At 41.8% G+C, this 15406-nt stretch overlaps 1 protein-coding gene across 1 annotated transcript in view; it reads right to left on the bottom strand.

The window, feature by feature from the left end:
* dis3 (DIS3 exosome endoribonuclease and 3'-5' exoribonuclease) overlaps positions 1-15406 on the bottom strand; it is a 40575-nt gene that overhangs the window by 1890 nt on the left and 23279 nt on the right. Inside the window, exons 11-19 of the mRNA XM_085998483.1 lie at positions 12776-12877; positions 11663-11727; positions 11234-11318; positions 9672-9799; positions 6871-6957; positions 5082-5238; positions 4132-4346; positions 1088-1256; positions 235-393 (exon numbers count right to left, since the gene is read on the bottom strand). Of these exons, the coding sequence (XP_085854609.1) occupies positions 235-393; positions 1088-1256; positions 4132-4346; positions 5082-5238; positions 6871-6957; positions 9672-9799; positions 11234-11318; positions 11663-11727; positions 12776-12877 (1167 nt within the window). The remainder of the gene's footprint in view (positions 1-234; positions 394-1087; positions 1257-4131; positions 4347-5081; positions 5239-6870; positions 6958-9671; positions 9800-11233; positions 11319-11662; positions 11728-12775; positions 12878-15406) is intronic.

Below are 15406 nucleotides of genomic sequence, written 5' to 3' on the forward strand. Positions count from 1 at the left end.
GAGACGAGTCCAACCAGATCTTCTGGAAGCAAAAAGGGTTGGTCTGAAATTACATGAGGGAGGGTCAAGAATAAAAAGGATAGAAACATAGAAGATAGGAGCAGGAGTCGGCCATTCGGCCCCTCGAGCCTGCTCCGCCATTCAATGAGGTCATGGCTGATCATCCAAACTCATATATTCTGCCAAAGTAAAATATAGTTAATTGTAAAAAGGACCGGAGAGAAAGTTCTGTACCTCTTCGTTGTAGTGCAACTTTGGAGATTGTTTGCCTTTCACTTCAAAGAAAACAGTGCCCTCCAAACCAAACTTCGGAATTAGCACCACAATGGCATTCTTTTTCACAAACAGAACATAGCCGACCTCATCAACAAATCCTTTGTTTTTAAAGAATAACTGGAATAACATTGAACAGAAAGAATTTAGAATCTTACGCCAAACGCGCAACAAAGTAATCCTAAACAAACAGGCTGACTTAGCAAATTAATTGAATATTCATCATCAATTGCTTCCACTTGACAATATCAGAATTAGTGCTTCTAAAAAGACAAAAAAAGTTTCTGGACATTTTGACCGTGGTTATGAAGATTGTCTTCATCATCAATATACAGGAGCTGTTTTAAAAGTTTGAGCAAATATCTGCAGCTGTCTATGGAATTGGACGTACGTGACGATATAGAATGTCTGCACACAGCTTTAACATGTTAATACAAGCTGTGTTCGAGTAAAAGAAAATGCTGCACTTTACATTAGAAAACAATGGACAAGTTCTGCAAATCTCTAATTTAAACTAAAACAGCTCAGAAGTCACCTAAACCTTTAATTGTGTAGTTATTTACAGCTTTGTGAAGGCTAGGAAGGAAGAAAAGAGAGGAAAGAAAAATACAACAAAAAGGTATTGAATAGGACTACTCCATTTAGCCTGGCAGTAAAAATCTTCCAAATCAATAATCGGCAACAAATCTGCAATCATTTGAGTGAACTTTAGAAGCGAGCCTTTTCTACTAAGTTATGCCGTTATGAGGAATGAAGTAATAACTGGAATATTATTTATAAACTTTAAATATTTTGCTGTCATATTAGTTTTTACCTGAGTATGGAGTGCCACAGATGCCCGCTGGGAATACTGTGCCATTTTGTGCCGATAGTTGAGGTTGTTACACAGAGCTTGTTGTTTGTGCTTGTCCATGATATCTGGGTAGGTAGAGTCAGCATTGATTGCCACAGCCAACAGACGATGGACGATTACATCAGAATATCTACAATGAGGCAAAACACAGACATCACAAATGACTGAATGATCAAACAACGTCCATTACAATACTGGTCAAAAAAAAAACCCAAAAAGGTTAGCGAAGCTTCCAATAATATCACATTATCGATATACAACATTGGCCTGTAATTTGCGGTCAGCGGCGAAACAAAGGCGTCCGCCGCTGGCCCCGATGTAAGCTTCCCACAAAGATAACGCAATCTCTGTGGCGAGAAGTTCGGCTTTTCCAACGCGTAATTGAAATCAACGCAAGCTAATGGGGATTCCCAGCGAAGAGCTGCTGCGAAGTCAACAAGCAGCCAATCAAAATGCAGAATTCACAGAGACAGCAAACCAGGAAGTGGGTAAGCTCCTTTGATACTAACTTTTAAAAGAATGTTAGAGAGAGCAAAACAAAGATTGGGGCTCTCACATGGGGAAAAGGCAAACTTGAAACAAAGATGAACAAACTTAAAACATTTTTTTAAAGTTACTTAAAAATTTAAATTTTTATTAAAATGGATAAATTTGACACTCCACAAAATTAAAATTAGTTTTTCAGGGCCATAAACTTTGTTCAGCAGTCAATACGTTGTTAAAACCCCAGTTACACCTAATCCAAAAGGATCTTTTAATGGGGTATTTATCAGGCTTGGGCTGATAAGTGGCAAGTTAAGTGCCAGGCAATGACTATCTCCAATAAGAGAGTCTAACCACCACCCCTTGACATTCAACACCATTACCATCGACAAATCCCCCACTATCAACATCCTGGGGGTCATCATTGACCAGAAACTTAACTGGACCAGCCACATAATTACTGTGGCTACATGAGCAGGTCAGAGGTTGTGTATTCTGAGGTGAATATCTCAATTCCCGACTCCCCAAAGTCTTTCCACCATCTACAAGGCACAAGTAAGGAGTGTGATGGAATACTCTCCACTTGCCCGGATGAGTGCAACTCCAACAACACTCAAGAAGCTCGACATCATCCAGCCCGCTTGATTGGCACCCCATCCACCACCTTAAACATTCACTCCCTCCACCACCGGCGCACCGTGTCTGCAGTGTGTACCATCTACAAGATGCACTGCAGCAACTCGCCAAGGCTTCTTTGTTAGCACCTCCGAAACCCACGACCTCTACCACCTAGAAAGACAAGGCCCATGGGAACACCACCACCTCCAAATTCCCCTCCAAGTCACGCACCATCCTGACTTGGAAATATATCACCGTTCCTTCATCGTCGCTGGGTCAAAATCCTGGAACTCCCTCCCAAACAGCACTGTGGGAGCACCTTCACCACACGGACTGCAGCGGTTCAAGAAGGCGGCTCACTACCACCTTCTCAAGGACAATTAGGGATGGGCAATAAATGCTGGCCTTGCCAGCGACGCCCACATCCTAGGGACGAATAAGAAAAAATAATAGCCGTATTACCGTGGAAGAGCCGAAGTTTTTGTCAGTTTCCACGATTTGAGAGATTTCACTGATTGCCAGCTCGGGGGGCGGGGGGGCACAGCGCAGTCTGTGTAGGAGCAGTGAATGACAGACCACAACTTCAGGATTTCTGCGTTAGGCTGCGCATGCGCTAAATCCTAAAGTTGCAGTCAGTTTCAAAGGCAAAGTGACGGCGAACGCTGCCGGTTTGCCATCATCAGGACAGCATATGGGACGTAAAACAGAATACTAGAATTATATTTGTCCAGAGATAGTTTAAAAATAAAATTAAATACATGACATTTGCTTGACAAAATATACTGGATATTTGATCATACCATATACTGGGATTCAAATGATTTTTGAACTAAATAGGAGAGAATTAAATGCATCCACCTATTACGTTGGCTGCAAAAAACAGATACATAGTTTTAAGAACAGGAATTATTATTGGGGAAAAAAAGTCCCAGAACTTCGGGTCTCCATGGGTGAGTACGCACGGGGTACTCACCCGTAAGCCCAATGGAAGTGCCGGTTTCCTGCATGCACTGCGCATGCGCGGGAAACCGGAACTTCTGTTCCCCTGAAAGAAGGGGTTCAGAAGTCGAACGCGTGCGCCGGAGAGGCAGCGCGTGTGCATTGAACTTATGTTTTTTTTGCAGGTTTTCCCGGGAGGGTAAGTCTCCAGAAGTTAGACATGTAAAAAGCAGTCGCAAGGCCTGCTTTTTACAAGGTAAGTGGTAAATTAATTAAAATTAAAACATTTTTTCCACATTTATTATTTTTAAATACTTTAAAGAAAGGTAAGTTTATTTTTAGCCCCGTTAGAAAATGTAATTCATTTTTTCAAAAATTTAAATTAGTTTAAAATAGTTATTTCATGTAATTTATAGTTTATTTTAAAAATGTGATGTTTTTTTTAAATTTATTTGAAGATTTAGTGATGTTTTAGGGCTTATAGTATTTATAGGTTTGACAGGTCTTCCTGTCAAACTTATGAATGGAGCATTCCCTGCTACCATTGGCTCTCCATGGCCCATGTGATCCCAGGGGACGCATCGAACTAACTGCGCCCCTGGGATACACAAGCACTGTGCGCCGGCAGTTGGAGGAGGCCCAGGATCGGAATCCCACGCGGGCCCACAGCACAACGGCCGGCGCGCTAGGTAAGTGCAGGTCGGGGGCTTGCACCCGCAGGAAGCCCCCGACCCGAATTTCTGGGCCATTGTCTCAAGAGACTTTTGCACAAACCTCCTTTCTAACACAATGAGAGAGAATCCCCTCTCACAGCCAACGGTCACTTATTTTGGGTGGAGGAAAGCATCAGTGATGAGACCACCCTTCATAAGTGATTTCCTGTCCAGGTGGACTGATGCTACGTGGACATTCATTTTACTCGTATGCTAAAGATTTTAAAAAAATACTTGATCCAAGACCCACACCTTCTGATAGGCGAGGTGAAGTGAGTATAGATTGGTGAAGCCAGACCAAAGTGATGAAAGTCAGTATCCATTCCCGAGCAAAAATAGACAGCCTGCATCATACAACGCGTGGTCAGGATTCGGAAGAGTGTATTCAAATATGGGGAGCTTGGAGCTTCAGCTTTATCCAGAGAGTCTGCCAGGGCCTTCGCTGAATCAGTCCGGATCTCTAAATTCTGAGAGGAACAGGAAACAAATCAATTCTTTATTTAGTAAAAAAATTAACCTTACACCTTAATACATATTAGTACCACGTCCCCATAACAAATAATCAACATTTACATTCCGGCTGTAAGCTTTGTAGAATTTCACTTAGCAGATCTTTTTCTCACCATTTTGTACAAATATATCTGCCAGGTATTTGTGAATAGCTTGATCGCTCGGACTCCTGTTCTGGTGGCCTCCCCAACATGATGAACAGATTTGTGAATTCTTTTTATAAGGGTATTGCAAAAATTACACCAGATATCTTTTTAATACTCCCTAAATATAGGAAGCAATTTATATACAGGCAATTTATTATCCAAACTTTATGGTGCAATGTTTCTCTACTAGAAACAAGGGAAATCCATAAACAATGGAAATCCATAAAAAGAGTACACTTAAAGTTCTCTCCCCAATATCTTCACAATGCTTACAGATTAAAGGCTAAGCACATGCAAAATAATGTCAAAAACTATGATATCAGAGATTTATTCAGTGCCTATCCATGATATCTTCACAGAGTAAATTAGGCATTATTTCACTCAACAAGCAGAAGACATTGCACAATTGAAGTAACATTTTCACAGTACTTACTCAAATTAGCTCCAACAAGACAACATCTCAAAAGAGCCCCTTATTTGAGTCTCATGTGATGAAGAGCACATTACAACCAGTATGCTACAGTAAAGTGCTGTTTATTTACTCACTTTGGATTTTGCTGCTTTGACAAGGATGTCATAGTTTGACGGTGGAGGCGCTGGATGCTTTCTGAGTAGTGCACACTCTGAAAACTCTTCGTAAATTTTCTGTGCGACTGAGATATTGGCCAGCAGCATGAACTCTTCTACCAGTGAATTGGTTTCTCTGTAAATGAAGGTAGAAAAATCTTAACAAATGCTTTAACAAGAAGGTTTAAATGTCAGTTGCAGAACCCATCACACGCTGGACATTTATCACTATTCTGCTCCTTCACAAAAAAAAGAGAGGACACCTTTTTGATTTCAATATTGTATGTTTTTCCAAAGGGATTGGCTTTCTTTTCACTTCCTTGCAAAATAGAGTATTACAACCAAATGATCAAAACGTGCAGAAACTTACAAGAGAGCTTTCAGAAGGAGATTAAAAAAAAAAACTAAAATTACAGCTCCTGAATTAGAAACAATGCCTGGGATATTGTTCAGAACAGGCTGTTGTAGATTATCCAATTGGGGTTGGGGGCAGAGGGTGAAAACTGGATGCCTGCCAGTAACCAGTCCTTACTGCTACAGGAAAGAAAAAAATCCAGTTACTGCTAGTGGGGGGAATCTAGCCACACATCGTTTCAGAAGGTACAAAGAAAAATTACAAATATAAAATCTTGTATATACCTTTATAATCCCAGACCCAAAGACTCAACAAGTTTACCCTATGAGAAGCTGAGCCATTAGAATTGGAAGACCCCAGGTTCAATCTTCAGTCTGTGCGAAGCTAGCTGATTCAATCCAGGGTGGTGGCAGAGATGCACCAAGTAATTTTAGCACCTCAGGTTAGGAAGGGAGCCAAAAGCAATTGTCCAGGGTTCTCAATAAATGATTTTTGCCATCATTTTAAGTTGATAGTGGTATGTACCTGAAGCTGCTGTGTGTCAGGCACCACCCCCTGCATCGTGTGAAACAGCCCGTTCAGCTACTTTGCAGTAGAGCATCAAGTAATGCAAGTCACAGCATTATAATGCAATGGGAAATCATTGGAAAAATAGTAAAGCACATCTTTGCATATATCAGAGCCATGATCGGCACTGTCATTCCAAGTGCTGCTGATAGTTTTAATACATTTTGCACCCAGAATAAATGTTGGACATAAATTGCGACGTTCGTACCAATATAAAACTAGCAATAAACACGGGTGCCAAAGAATGAATGTTTAACTGCTAGGCTTGTACCAAAATATCATTTAAATATGCAAGGTTTGCACTGGAGACTTTTGAATGATACCAAATCGATAGTGTACAAGGTCTCCAGTATAAATCAGACTACTGTTTCCTTTACTACCTGTGCTTCAAACCTAAAAAAAAAATCAAATAGTAAATGAAGAGACCATAGAAGCACAATAATTCTGAAATTTTAATCCTACAAAACATGTAGTGATAGAGGAAACATTCCAAGTATTGAGTGTTCTTTGCAGCTTATAAAAACACAGTTTATAGTGAAAGTTTTAGTGCCCACAATACAGAAACGCAGAAAAAAAAAGTGTTCAATTCACATTATGGATTGAAAATCAATTTTGGCACGTCAGTAAAAATCAGGTGCTGTGATCATTGAATTAATTGCTCTAGTGCATCATTTATCAAAATTAACTGCCTAAAAATAAATAAAATCTAAAATAAAATTCTATTTTTTTCTGAACCTTTGGAGGTTGATTAGCTTTAAACCATTACAATATACGAACAAAGAATTCTACAAAATGGAATTCACCGATTTGCAAAGCTACCCAAAATTCAAACTCTGTAGTACATACTTTAGTTCTTTGGTCTGCAGGTCGATGGGGTCATGGGTCTCGCTGTCTATGTGAAACCGCACTTCAGGAGAAGACAGTGTTAGAGCACTGAAAACAAAAACAGACTTCAATTAAACAGCATTCAGATTCTCCTAGCAGCTGTGGCTCAAAATCCGAGACAGTACAAAGTACCCAGCAATGAGTGAATTATCCAGTTAGCTTCATTAATACTCAAGTTTTCATATCTCAAATGGCCATATCATTTTCTGCACCGGGGACTTGTTTTCTGGGCCTCCCACCCGGACTACCAGGCGGATGACTGGCACGCTCCACTGGTCGGCAGTCGGAGGTCCACTTGGGAGGAAAATCTATCCCTATATGCTCAAAAGTCATTCCAAGCCAAACATGGCAGAATTTTTACCATGTAACGTAAGTTATAGATTTAAAGTTAATTTAATACCAGTGCTCACTATTCCACAATCATTCTGGAATGTAAAGATAAACCCCGCCTTCTACTCTCCACTGCTAACCGTCTTCTCAAACCCCTCTCCCCTGTCTCCTCCACCCTCACCTCTGACAACAAGTGTGAGGAGCTCATGGACTGCTTTTTCTCTAAGATTGAGACCATCCGTTCAGCTGCCTCTGCCACTTCCCTTCCTTCCCCTAGCCCACTGGGCCAAACTTCCTCTAAGGTTCCCCCCTGCCCTAGCCCTGAACTCACATCTTTCTCCAGTTTCTCTCCGATCTCCCCTCATGACCTCTCCACGCAATCATCTTGTCCATGAGACCTACTTCCTGCTCCCTCGACCCTATTCCCACCAAACTGCTGACCACCCAACTTCCTTTTCTGGCTCCCACGTTAGCTGACATTGTGAACGGTTTTCTCTCCTCAGGTACTGTCCCCCTTGCCCTCAAATATGCCGTCATCACCCCTCTCCTCAAAAAAACCCTTGACCCCTCCGTCCTTGCAAACTACCACTCCATCTCCAACCTCCCTTTCCTCTCCAAAGTCCTTGAACGTCGCCTCCCAAATCCGTGCCCATCTTTCCCGCAATTCCATGTTTGAATCCCTCCAATCAGGTTTCCGCCCCTACAACAGTATCGAGACGGCTCTCATCAAAGTCACAAATGACAACTTTTGTGACTGAAAACGGTAAACTATCCCTCCTTGACTTGCCTGCAGCCTTTGACACCGTTGACCATTCCATCCTTCTCCAACACCATCGTTCAGCTGGGTGGGACTGCACTCGCCTGGTTCCATTCTTATCTATCTAATCGTAACCAGAAAATCACCTGCAATGGTTTCTCTTCCCGCTCCTGCATCGTTGCCTCTGGTGTCCCCCAAGGATCTATCTTTGGCCCCCTCCTATTTCTCATCTACATGCTGCCTCTTGGCGACATCATTTAAAAACACAGCATCAGTTTCCACATGTACACTGATGACACCCAGCTCTACCTCACCACTTCTCTTGACCCATCCACGGTCTCTAAATTGTCAGACTGCTTGTCCGACATCCAGTTCTGCATGAGCAGAAATTTTCTCCAATTAACTATTGGGAAGACCGAAGCCATTGTTTTCGGTCCCCGCCACAAACTCCGCTCCCTAGCCACTGACTCCATCCCTTCCTCTAACATCTGCCTGAGGCTGAACCAGACTGTTCACAACCTTGGTGTCATATTTGATCCTGAGATGAGCTTCCGAACACATATCCGCAGCGTAACAAAGACCGCCTATTTCCACCCCCGTAACATTGCCCGTCTCTGCCCTTGCCTCAGCTCATCCACTGCCGAAACCCTCATCCATGCCTTTGTTACCTCTAGACTGAACTATTCCAACGCACTCCTGGCTGGCCTCCCACATTCTACCCTACGTAAACGTGAGGTGATTCAAAACTCGGCTGCCATGTACTAACTCACACCAAGTCCAGTTCGCCCATCACCCCTGTGCTCGCTGACCTACACTGACTTCCGGTTAAGCAATGCCTCGATTTCAAATCCCTCCATGGCCTCGCCCCAAACTATCTCTGTAATCTCCTTCAGCCACACAACCACCCCCGCCCCCCCCCCCCCCCCCCCGAGATATCTGCACTCCTCTAATTCTGGCCTCTTGAGCATCCCTGATTATAATGGCTCAACTTTTGGTGGCCATGCCTTCTGTTGCCTGGGCCCTAAGCTCTGGAATTCCCTGCCTAAACCTCTCCACCTCGCTACCTCTTTCCTCCTGCAAGATGCTCCTTAAAACCTACCTCTTTGACCAAGGTTTTGGTCACCTGCCCTAATTTCTCCTTATGTGGCTCGGTGTCAAATTTTTTTCTTATAATACTCCTGTGAAGCGCCGTGGGACGTTTTACTACTTAAAGGCGATATAAAAATCCAAGTTGTTGTTGTTGTAGTGCCAGAATAAGCTAAAAGTTGAATAACTTTTGCTTTTTATGATCAGAATTTTTTTTCAATAAAATGAGATGAATAACTAGATTATCTGTTTTTAAATGGCGTTGGTTGCGGGATAAATGTTGGCCAGGACACTGAGAGAACGCCCCTGCTCTTCGGCCGATAGTGCCATGAGATCTTTTACAGCACCTGAGGGGGCAGACAGAGCTTTGATTTTACGTCTCATCCGAAAGACAGCACCTCTGACAGTGCAGCACTCCCCAGTCCTGCACTGGAGTGTCGGCCTTGACTTTGTGCTCAAGTCCTGGAGTGGGGCTTGCACCCACGATGTTCTGACTCAGAAGTGAGAGTGCTATAATAGAAACAACCCTGGATTATAGATTCCATTTTAGGAAAAAAGTTTTTTTTTTTTTAAAAACCTAAAACCTCACCCATTGTCAATCCTCTTCTTTTTCAGAACCTTTGCCAGTTTATTTAGACGGCGAAGTCCTATTGTAATCTCATCATGCATGCTTTCATCATCAATTCTCATCTGCGCTTCAGCATACGTGAGTGATGCCTGTTACACAGCCCAAAAGTAAATCAATACAAATACAAAACACCACATTTGCTTCCCACGGCCTCCAGAATACATCCTCAGGATTCAAAATGAAACTGCAATAATATAGCTTTTTGCCACTGAATATTTTTATTAAATAGGATAATACTTCAAAGGCATTTGATTCCGCCATGATTAAATGTGTATTCAGGAAGCTACGGGACAGCATTTTTATGCCATGCTCAATGTCCACAGCTTGCTTTTCAGTTAATACATAGAAAAATTGTCAGCAAAAAAAATGACAGGCTATTGTGTCTGAATATACGATAAAACAACAAAAGGATATTGAGGTTTAATAGGATAATACTATGGAATATTGAATTTTCATCACTTGTACATATGGAACGCAATAGATACCTAGGAATGATTAAAATGCTGTAATCTAATCTCTCGGATTCAGATTTTATCAGCACTCCACAATTATCATCTGCACTGCAGGATTAGGTTAGTGCCATGCAACTAAAAAAAGGATTTTTTTAAAAATACGTATATTGTAAACTCGGTGGGGTTATTTAGATCAATGTTTGTTCTGGGCGCAGCATTTCTCTGAAGTAGATGACTGCCAGCATAATCAGTGTCAACACTTCACTGGCATTAAGATCTACCATGATTGGGATATTATAATACCACCATCCTGACTTAGAAGTATATCGGCCGATCCTTCATCGTCGCTGGGTCAAAATCCTGGAACTCCCTCCCTAACAGCACTGTGGGAGCACCTTCACCACACGGACTGCAGCGGTTCAAGAAGGCGGCTCACCACCACCTTCTCAAGGGCAATTAGGGATGGCCAATAAATGCTGGCCTTGCCAGTGACGCCCACATCCCATATACGAAACATTGCAAATTTATCCAGCATTAACTGGCAGTTCATTACTTTAAATTTCTTTGGGTAGCATATGTTACATCGTGCCTCATAAATCAAAGACACCCAGGTAAGGTACTGACATGAAGTATAAAATGTTTCAATAAAAGACAGTGATTTATGTGCGAGATGGAATAAATCATACCTCTAGGTTTGTATGCCATAAAAAATTGTGAGAAGATGAAATTCAAACAACAGATTTTTTTTTATGGCTTAAAAAAAATGGGAGCACTTAAGGATTAAAGTAGATATGGTTCAAAATGTTTCTTGTGTTCACACAAATTTATTCCTGGGGAAATGGAATGTGAGCTTGTATTTCAAAGATGTGACTAATGAAAATGATTGTGTTACATTATATCTTCGATAAAGCTTTCTCCCCCCCTCCCCCCCATTCTCTTTTACTTTTCATCATCTTCCCTGTTCCCTCTCCCCAGCCACACAACCAACACATTAAGCAGCCACGTTGGGAAGAGTGAATGGAGTGAATGAAAGACATTCCTGGGTACCCTGCATAAAAAATATTACTTTACCTTAGAATTAATAATACTTTTTGTAAACATAGTATGGAGGATTTCAGCATTTTGTGTCATTTCCCAAATGCAAGAAAATGCAAACCTATAAAAAGGAAAAAAAAAATTGAAAACGAGTTAAGTGACTGTCAAAAATTTCAAGTTAAAAAAGGAACTGATTTCTCAAATTATTACAAATGTAGTCTGTGGTCGTCCTTATTTTTAGGCCTCGTGGAAGTGGCTACTTCTTCCCAGGTATCGGACAATTTCACTGTCTGCGGGGAAGTAGTGAAAGAGCTCATCTAATTTAGTCACTAAGCAGCTGGGTGGGGTAGAAGAAAGGCAGGGGGACAGTGTACTTGTCTTTCAATCAGTGCCTCTCAATGGCATAGTTAAGATCAGGAAACAAACAAGTATGAATATAGGACAAGCACGGGAAAAACAAGTTACCTCTCCACGTTGGATCTTAAGGAGCAAAGATTTGAGCTGAGCAGTTCTGGAACCATGTCAATTCTCTATTGCAAAACAAAAACAAAAAATCAGTACTTTTGATACAGTGTCATCCTATTATTGTACTTGAACTGAAATAAAAACAATATAACTCCTAGAACTACTATAGTTTCATAAATGAAACAGCATGAACGTGTCTTCTACCTGCATAACTCAAACGTCAATACAATTATGTCGTATTTAATGGCCCAGAAATTAGGTTCGGGGGCTTGCCGCGCGTGCAAGCCCCCGATGTGCACTTACCCGGCGCGCCGACAGCTGAAGCCTGGGCCTGCTTGGAATTCCTGTCACTGGCCTGGTTCAGCTGTCGGCGCGCTGTGCTTGCCTGATCCAGCGGCGTAGTTAGTTCGATGTGCCGGCTGGGATCAGGTGAGTACTGGGCAGCCAATCAGGGGAGGGAAAACTTCATTCATGAGTTTGATGAATGTCAAACTCATGAAAACTACGGGCGCCCAAAACACTACTTAAACTTTAAATAAAATTTTTAAAAACATCCCACTAATTAAATGAACTATAAATAACTTTAAAAAACTATTTTAAACAATTATTCAATTTTTTTTTTTTTAATAATTTTTTTTTTTTTTTTTTTTTAAATCGGGTCTAAAAATACTTACCTTACTGTAAAGTCCTTAAAAACAATAAAGCTGTGGAAAAAATGTTATAATTTTAAATAATAGACCACTTACCTTAAAGAATCAAGTCCTTACGTCTCCTTTTTACATTTCTAAAAAGTTGAGGCCCTTACACACGGGCAAACCTGTAAAAAAGAAGGAAGTTCAACGCGTGCGCGCAGAGTCCTGCGCGCACGCGTTGGACTTCTGAACCCCTTGGAGGAAATGCCGGTTTCCCGCACATGCGCTGTGCATGCTGAAATCCGGCACTTCCAACGGGCCCACGCGTGAGTACCCCGTCCGTACTCACGCGTTGGGACCGGAATTACTGGGCCATAGTTTATAAAATAATTATGGTTATGCACAAACCAAATCCAATTAAAAATAGAGTATTTCAAAATTATTTTGATTAAAATTAGAATTAGAATTGCAGCATCCTTACCTTCTCGCAAAGGTATACTGTGGTCCCTCGAGTTGCTGACTCCTGGTCCAGAGCATTGCCAGGGCGGATGAAATGGCTCACGTCTGCTATATGTACGCCAACCTGTTTTTGAACATTCATCGATAATATTATTATTCCTAAAGTGCTCAGACAAGATCTCAAATCAGATTCCAATTAAGGATTAAAACAAAATGGCCACTGATAATCACACATAGGGTTGTAGTGCTGGGGATGTACAAACTCTGAATGTTACCAGTATTAGAGCATTTTATGCTTTTACATTTTACCACACTAACACGTTGTAAAAATAGAACAAATTAATTAGGAGTGGAAGAATGCAAAATTATCTTCATAAGAAATGTATTAACCCTCAGGGGCACAGTTGTTTTCCCAACATTACTCAGTGAATTATTTTGCTTATCCCGCCATTCCAAAGTTATTCTATTATCAGAAGTAGAACCAATTAAATTCAATCATACCCAAGTATTCGGATTTGTTGAATGTTTAACTTTCCAATTTAACAAGGGATATGTTGGTGTGATCAGCAATATACGAACAAGCTACTCCACTGGTCAGTTCTGATAAAGGTAACACCCAAAACATTAACCTCTCTTTCTCTTTCAGAAGCCACAGTGAACGCAATAGTTTAAATAAAAACAGATTTGTGCACAAAATATTTATTTCACTACTAGCATTTCATTACACATCTACTTCACTCTGGAATTGAAGATAACCAATTGGTCACATTAAGTGCTTCAGTCAACCTGCTAAACTAGGCTCAATTCAAAAGGTAACGTACACATAGGAATTAGTTATTGCTTAAAATGAATACTTGTCACAAAGAAGATTCTAGAATATGAAAGTTACGTGATGCCAACACCAGATGATCCTGGGGTCTTCAAAATATCTCGATTACATCTTTTAATTTCTTGACTTTGAGTATTTATTTCCAACTTTTTTCTCTTTAATCCGATTTCTTTCTATGCTGGTATTTCTGTACCATTCTCCTGCTTCTATTACCACCTCATTACTTTACCTTGCAGCACCTTGATTTCCAAGATGACAATAATGAAAACAAGTATTAGTTCAAGAAAGATTTCCCTAATAAAATCTCAGCGTACATCATTCGGACCAGGGGGAACACCAGATCATAGTTGGGGCAAGCTCCAAACTGGGGTGGTCCCCAGGAGAGCCCAAGACTGCCATTGCACCATAGACGAAAGGAACAGATGCAGGAGAAACACTTAGGAAAATCAGAAGCGACAATTCTAACCTATTTGGAATTGCGTGAATGGAGACAAGGGTGGGATCATGGGGAGATCCAAAGGTGGTGGACAGAATGGGTGGCCAAGGATTGAGTTTAACCATTACTGCCCATCAATAACAAAATCTAGCCCAAGTGTCTGTAAAGTCAGAAATCACCCATCACCACCAACACTTATCCTCCTCAATCAATATGTCTGATGTGAAGTTAGATATGGAGAGGCATAACCAACCAAATCCTGAATAATGCAACAATCCTGTTCTGATACTAAAACTTAGCTTCAAAACTACATCTAATTTCATCATGATGCTACTGAATAAAAAGTGTGCTGTTAAATAATCTCTTGTAAAACAAACAGCTAGCCCCAAGTGTCCCCCTGGTTGAAGAAGGTAAAGGTTGATTGAGGTTCCCACTCCCGATCACTGCTGTGTGACCTCACTGGAGAAATAGGTGTTTGGACTTTGGGTGAGGACAAGATCTGGCTCAGCTGCGATGGGCTCCTACCCTCAAGTAACCCACCAACACTCACTGTCCAATCTCATACAAAAAGAATGGTCACCCAGTTGAGGTGCTAGACGACCAATAGCATTTGTGGGCCCATATCCAAGCATGAGTTTGCATTCCAGAATCATGCTGGAATGCAAAGATAAACCGCAGCTTCTATTCTCAACTGCTAACCGTCTTCTTAAACCCCTCCCTCCTGTCTCCTCCACCCTCACCTCCGACATCAAGTGTGAGGAGCTCATGGACTTCTAAGATTGAGAACATCCATTCAGCATCCTCTGCCACTTCCCTTCCTTCCCCTAGCCCACTGGGCCAAACTTCCTCTAAGGGAAGTTCCCCCCTGCCCTAGCCCGGAACTAACATCTTTCTTCAGTTTCTCTCTGATCTCCCTTCATGACCTCTCCGCAATCATCTTGTCCACGAGACCCCCTTCCTGCTCCCTCGACCCTATTCCCACCAAACTGCTGACCACCCAACTTCCTTTTCTGGCTCCCATGTTAGCCGACATTGCTAACGGTTCTCTCTCCTCGGGTACAATCTCCCTCAAATATGCCGTCATCACCCCTCTCAAAAATCCAATCCTTGACCTCTCCGTCCTTGCAAACTACCACTCCATTTCCAACCTCCCTTTCCTCTCCAAAGTCCTTGAACGTGTTGTCGCCTCCCAAATCCGTGCCCATCTTTCCCGCAATTCCATGTTTGAATCCCTCCAATCAGGCTTCCGCCCCTGCCACAGTACCGAGACGGCTCTCATCAAAGTCATAAATGACATCCTTTGTGACTGTGAAAAGGGTAAACTATCCCTCCTCGTCCTACTTGACTTGTCTGCAGCCTCTAACACGGTTGACCACTCCATCCTTCTC

The sequence above is a fragment of the Somniosus microcephalus genome, chromosome 10, assembly GCF_052327205.1.
Source record: "Somniosus microcephalus isolate GS21.2 chromosome 10, FLI_Smic_1.0, whole genome shotgun sequence".
NCBI classification, from domain to species: domain Eukaryota; kingdom Metazoa; phylum Chordata; class Chondrichthyes; order Squaliformes; family Somniosidae; genus Somniosus; species Somniosus microcephalus.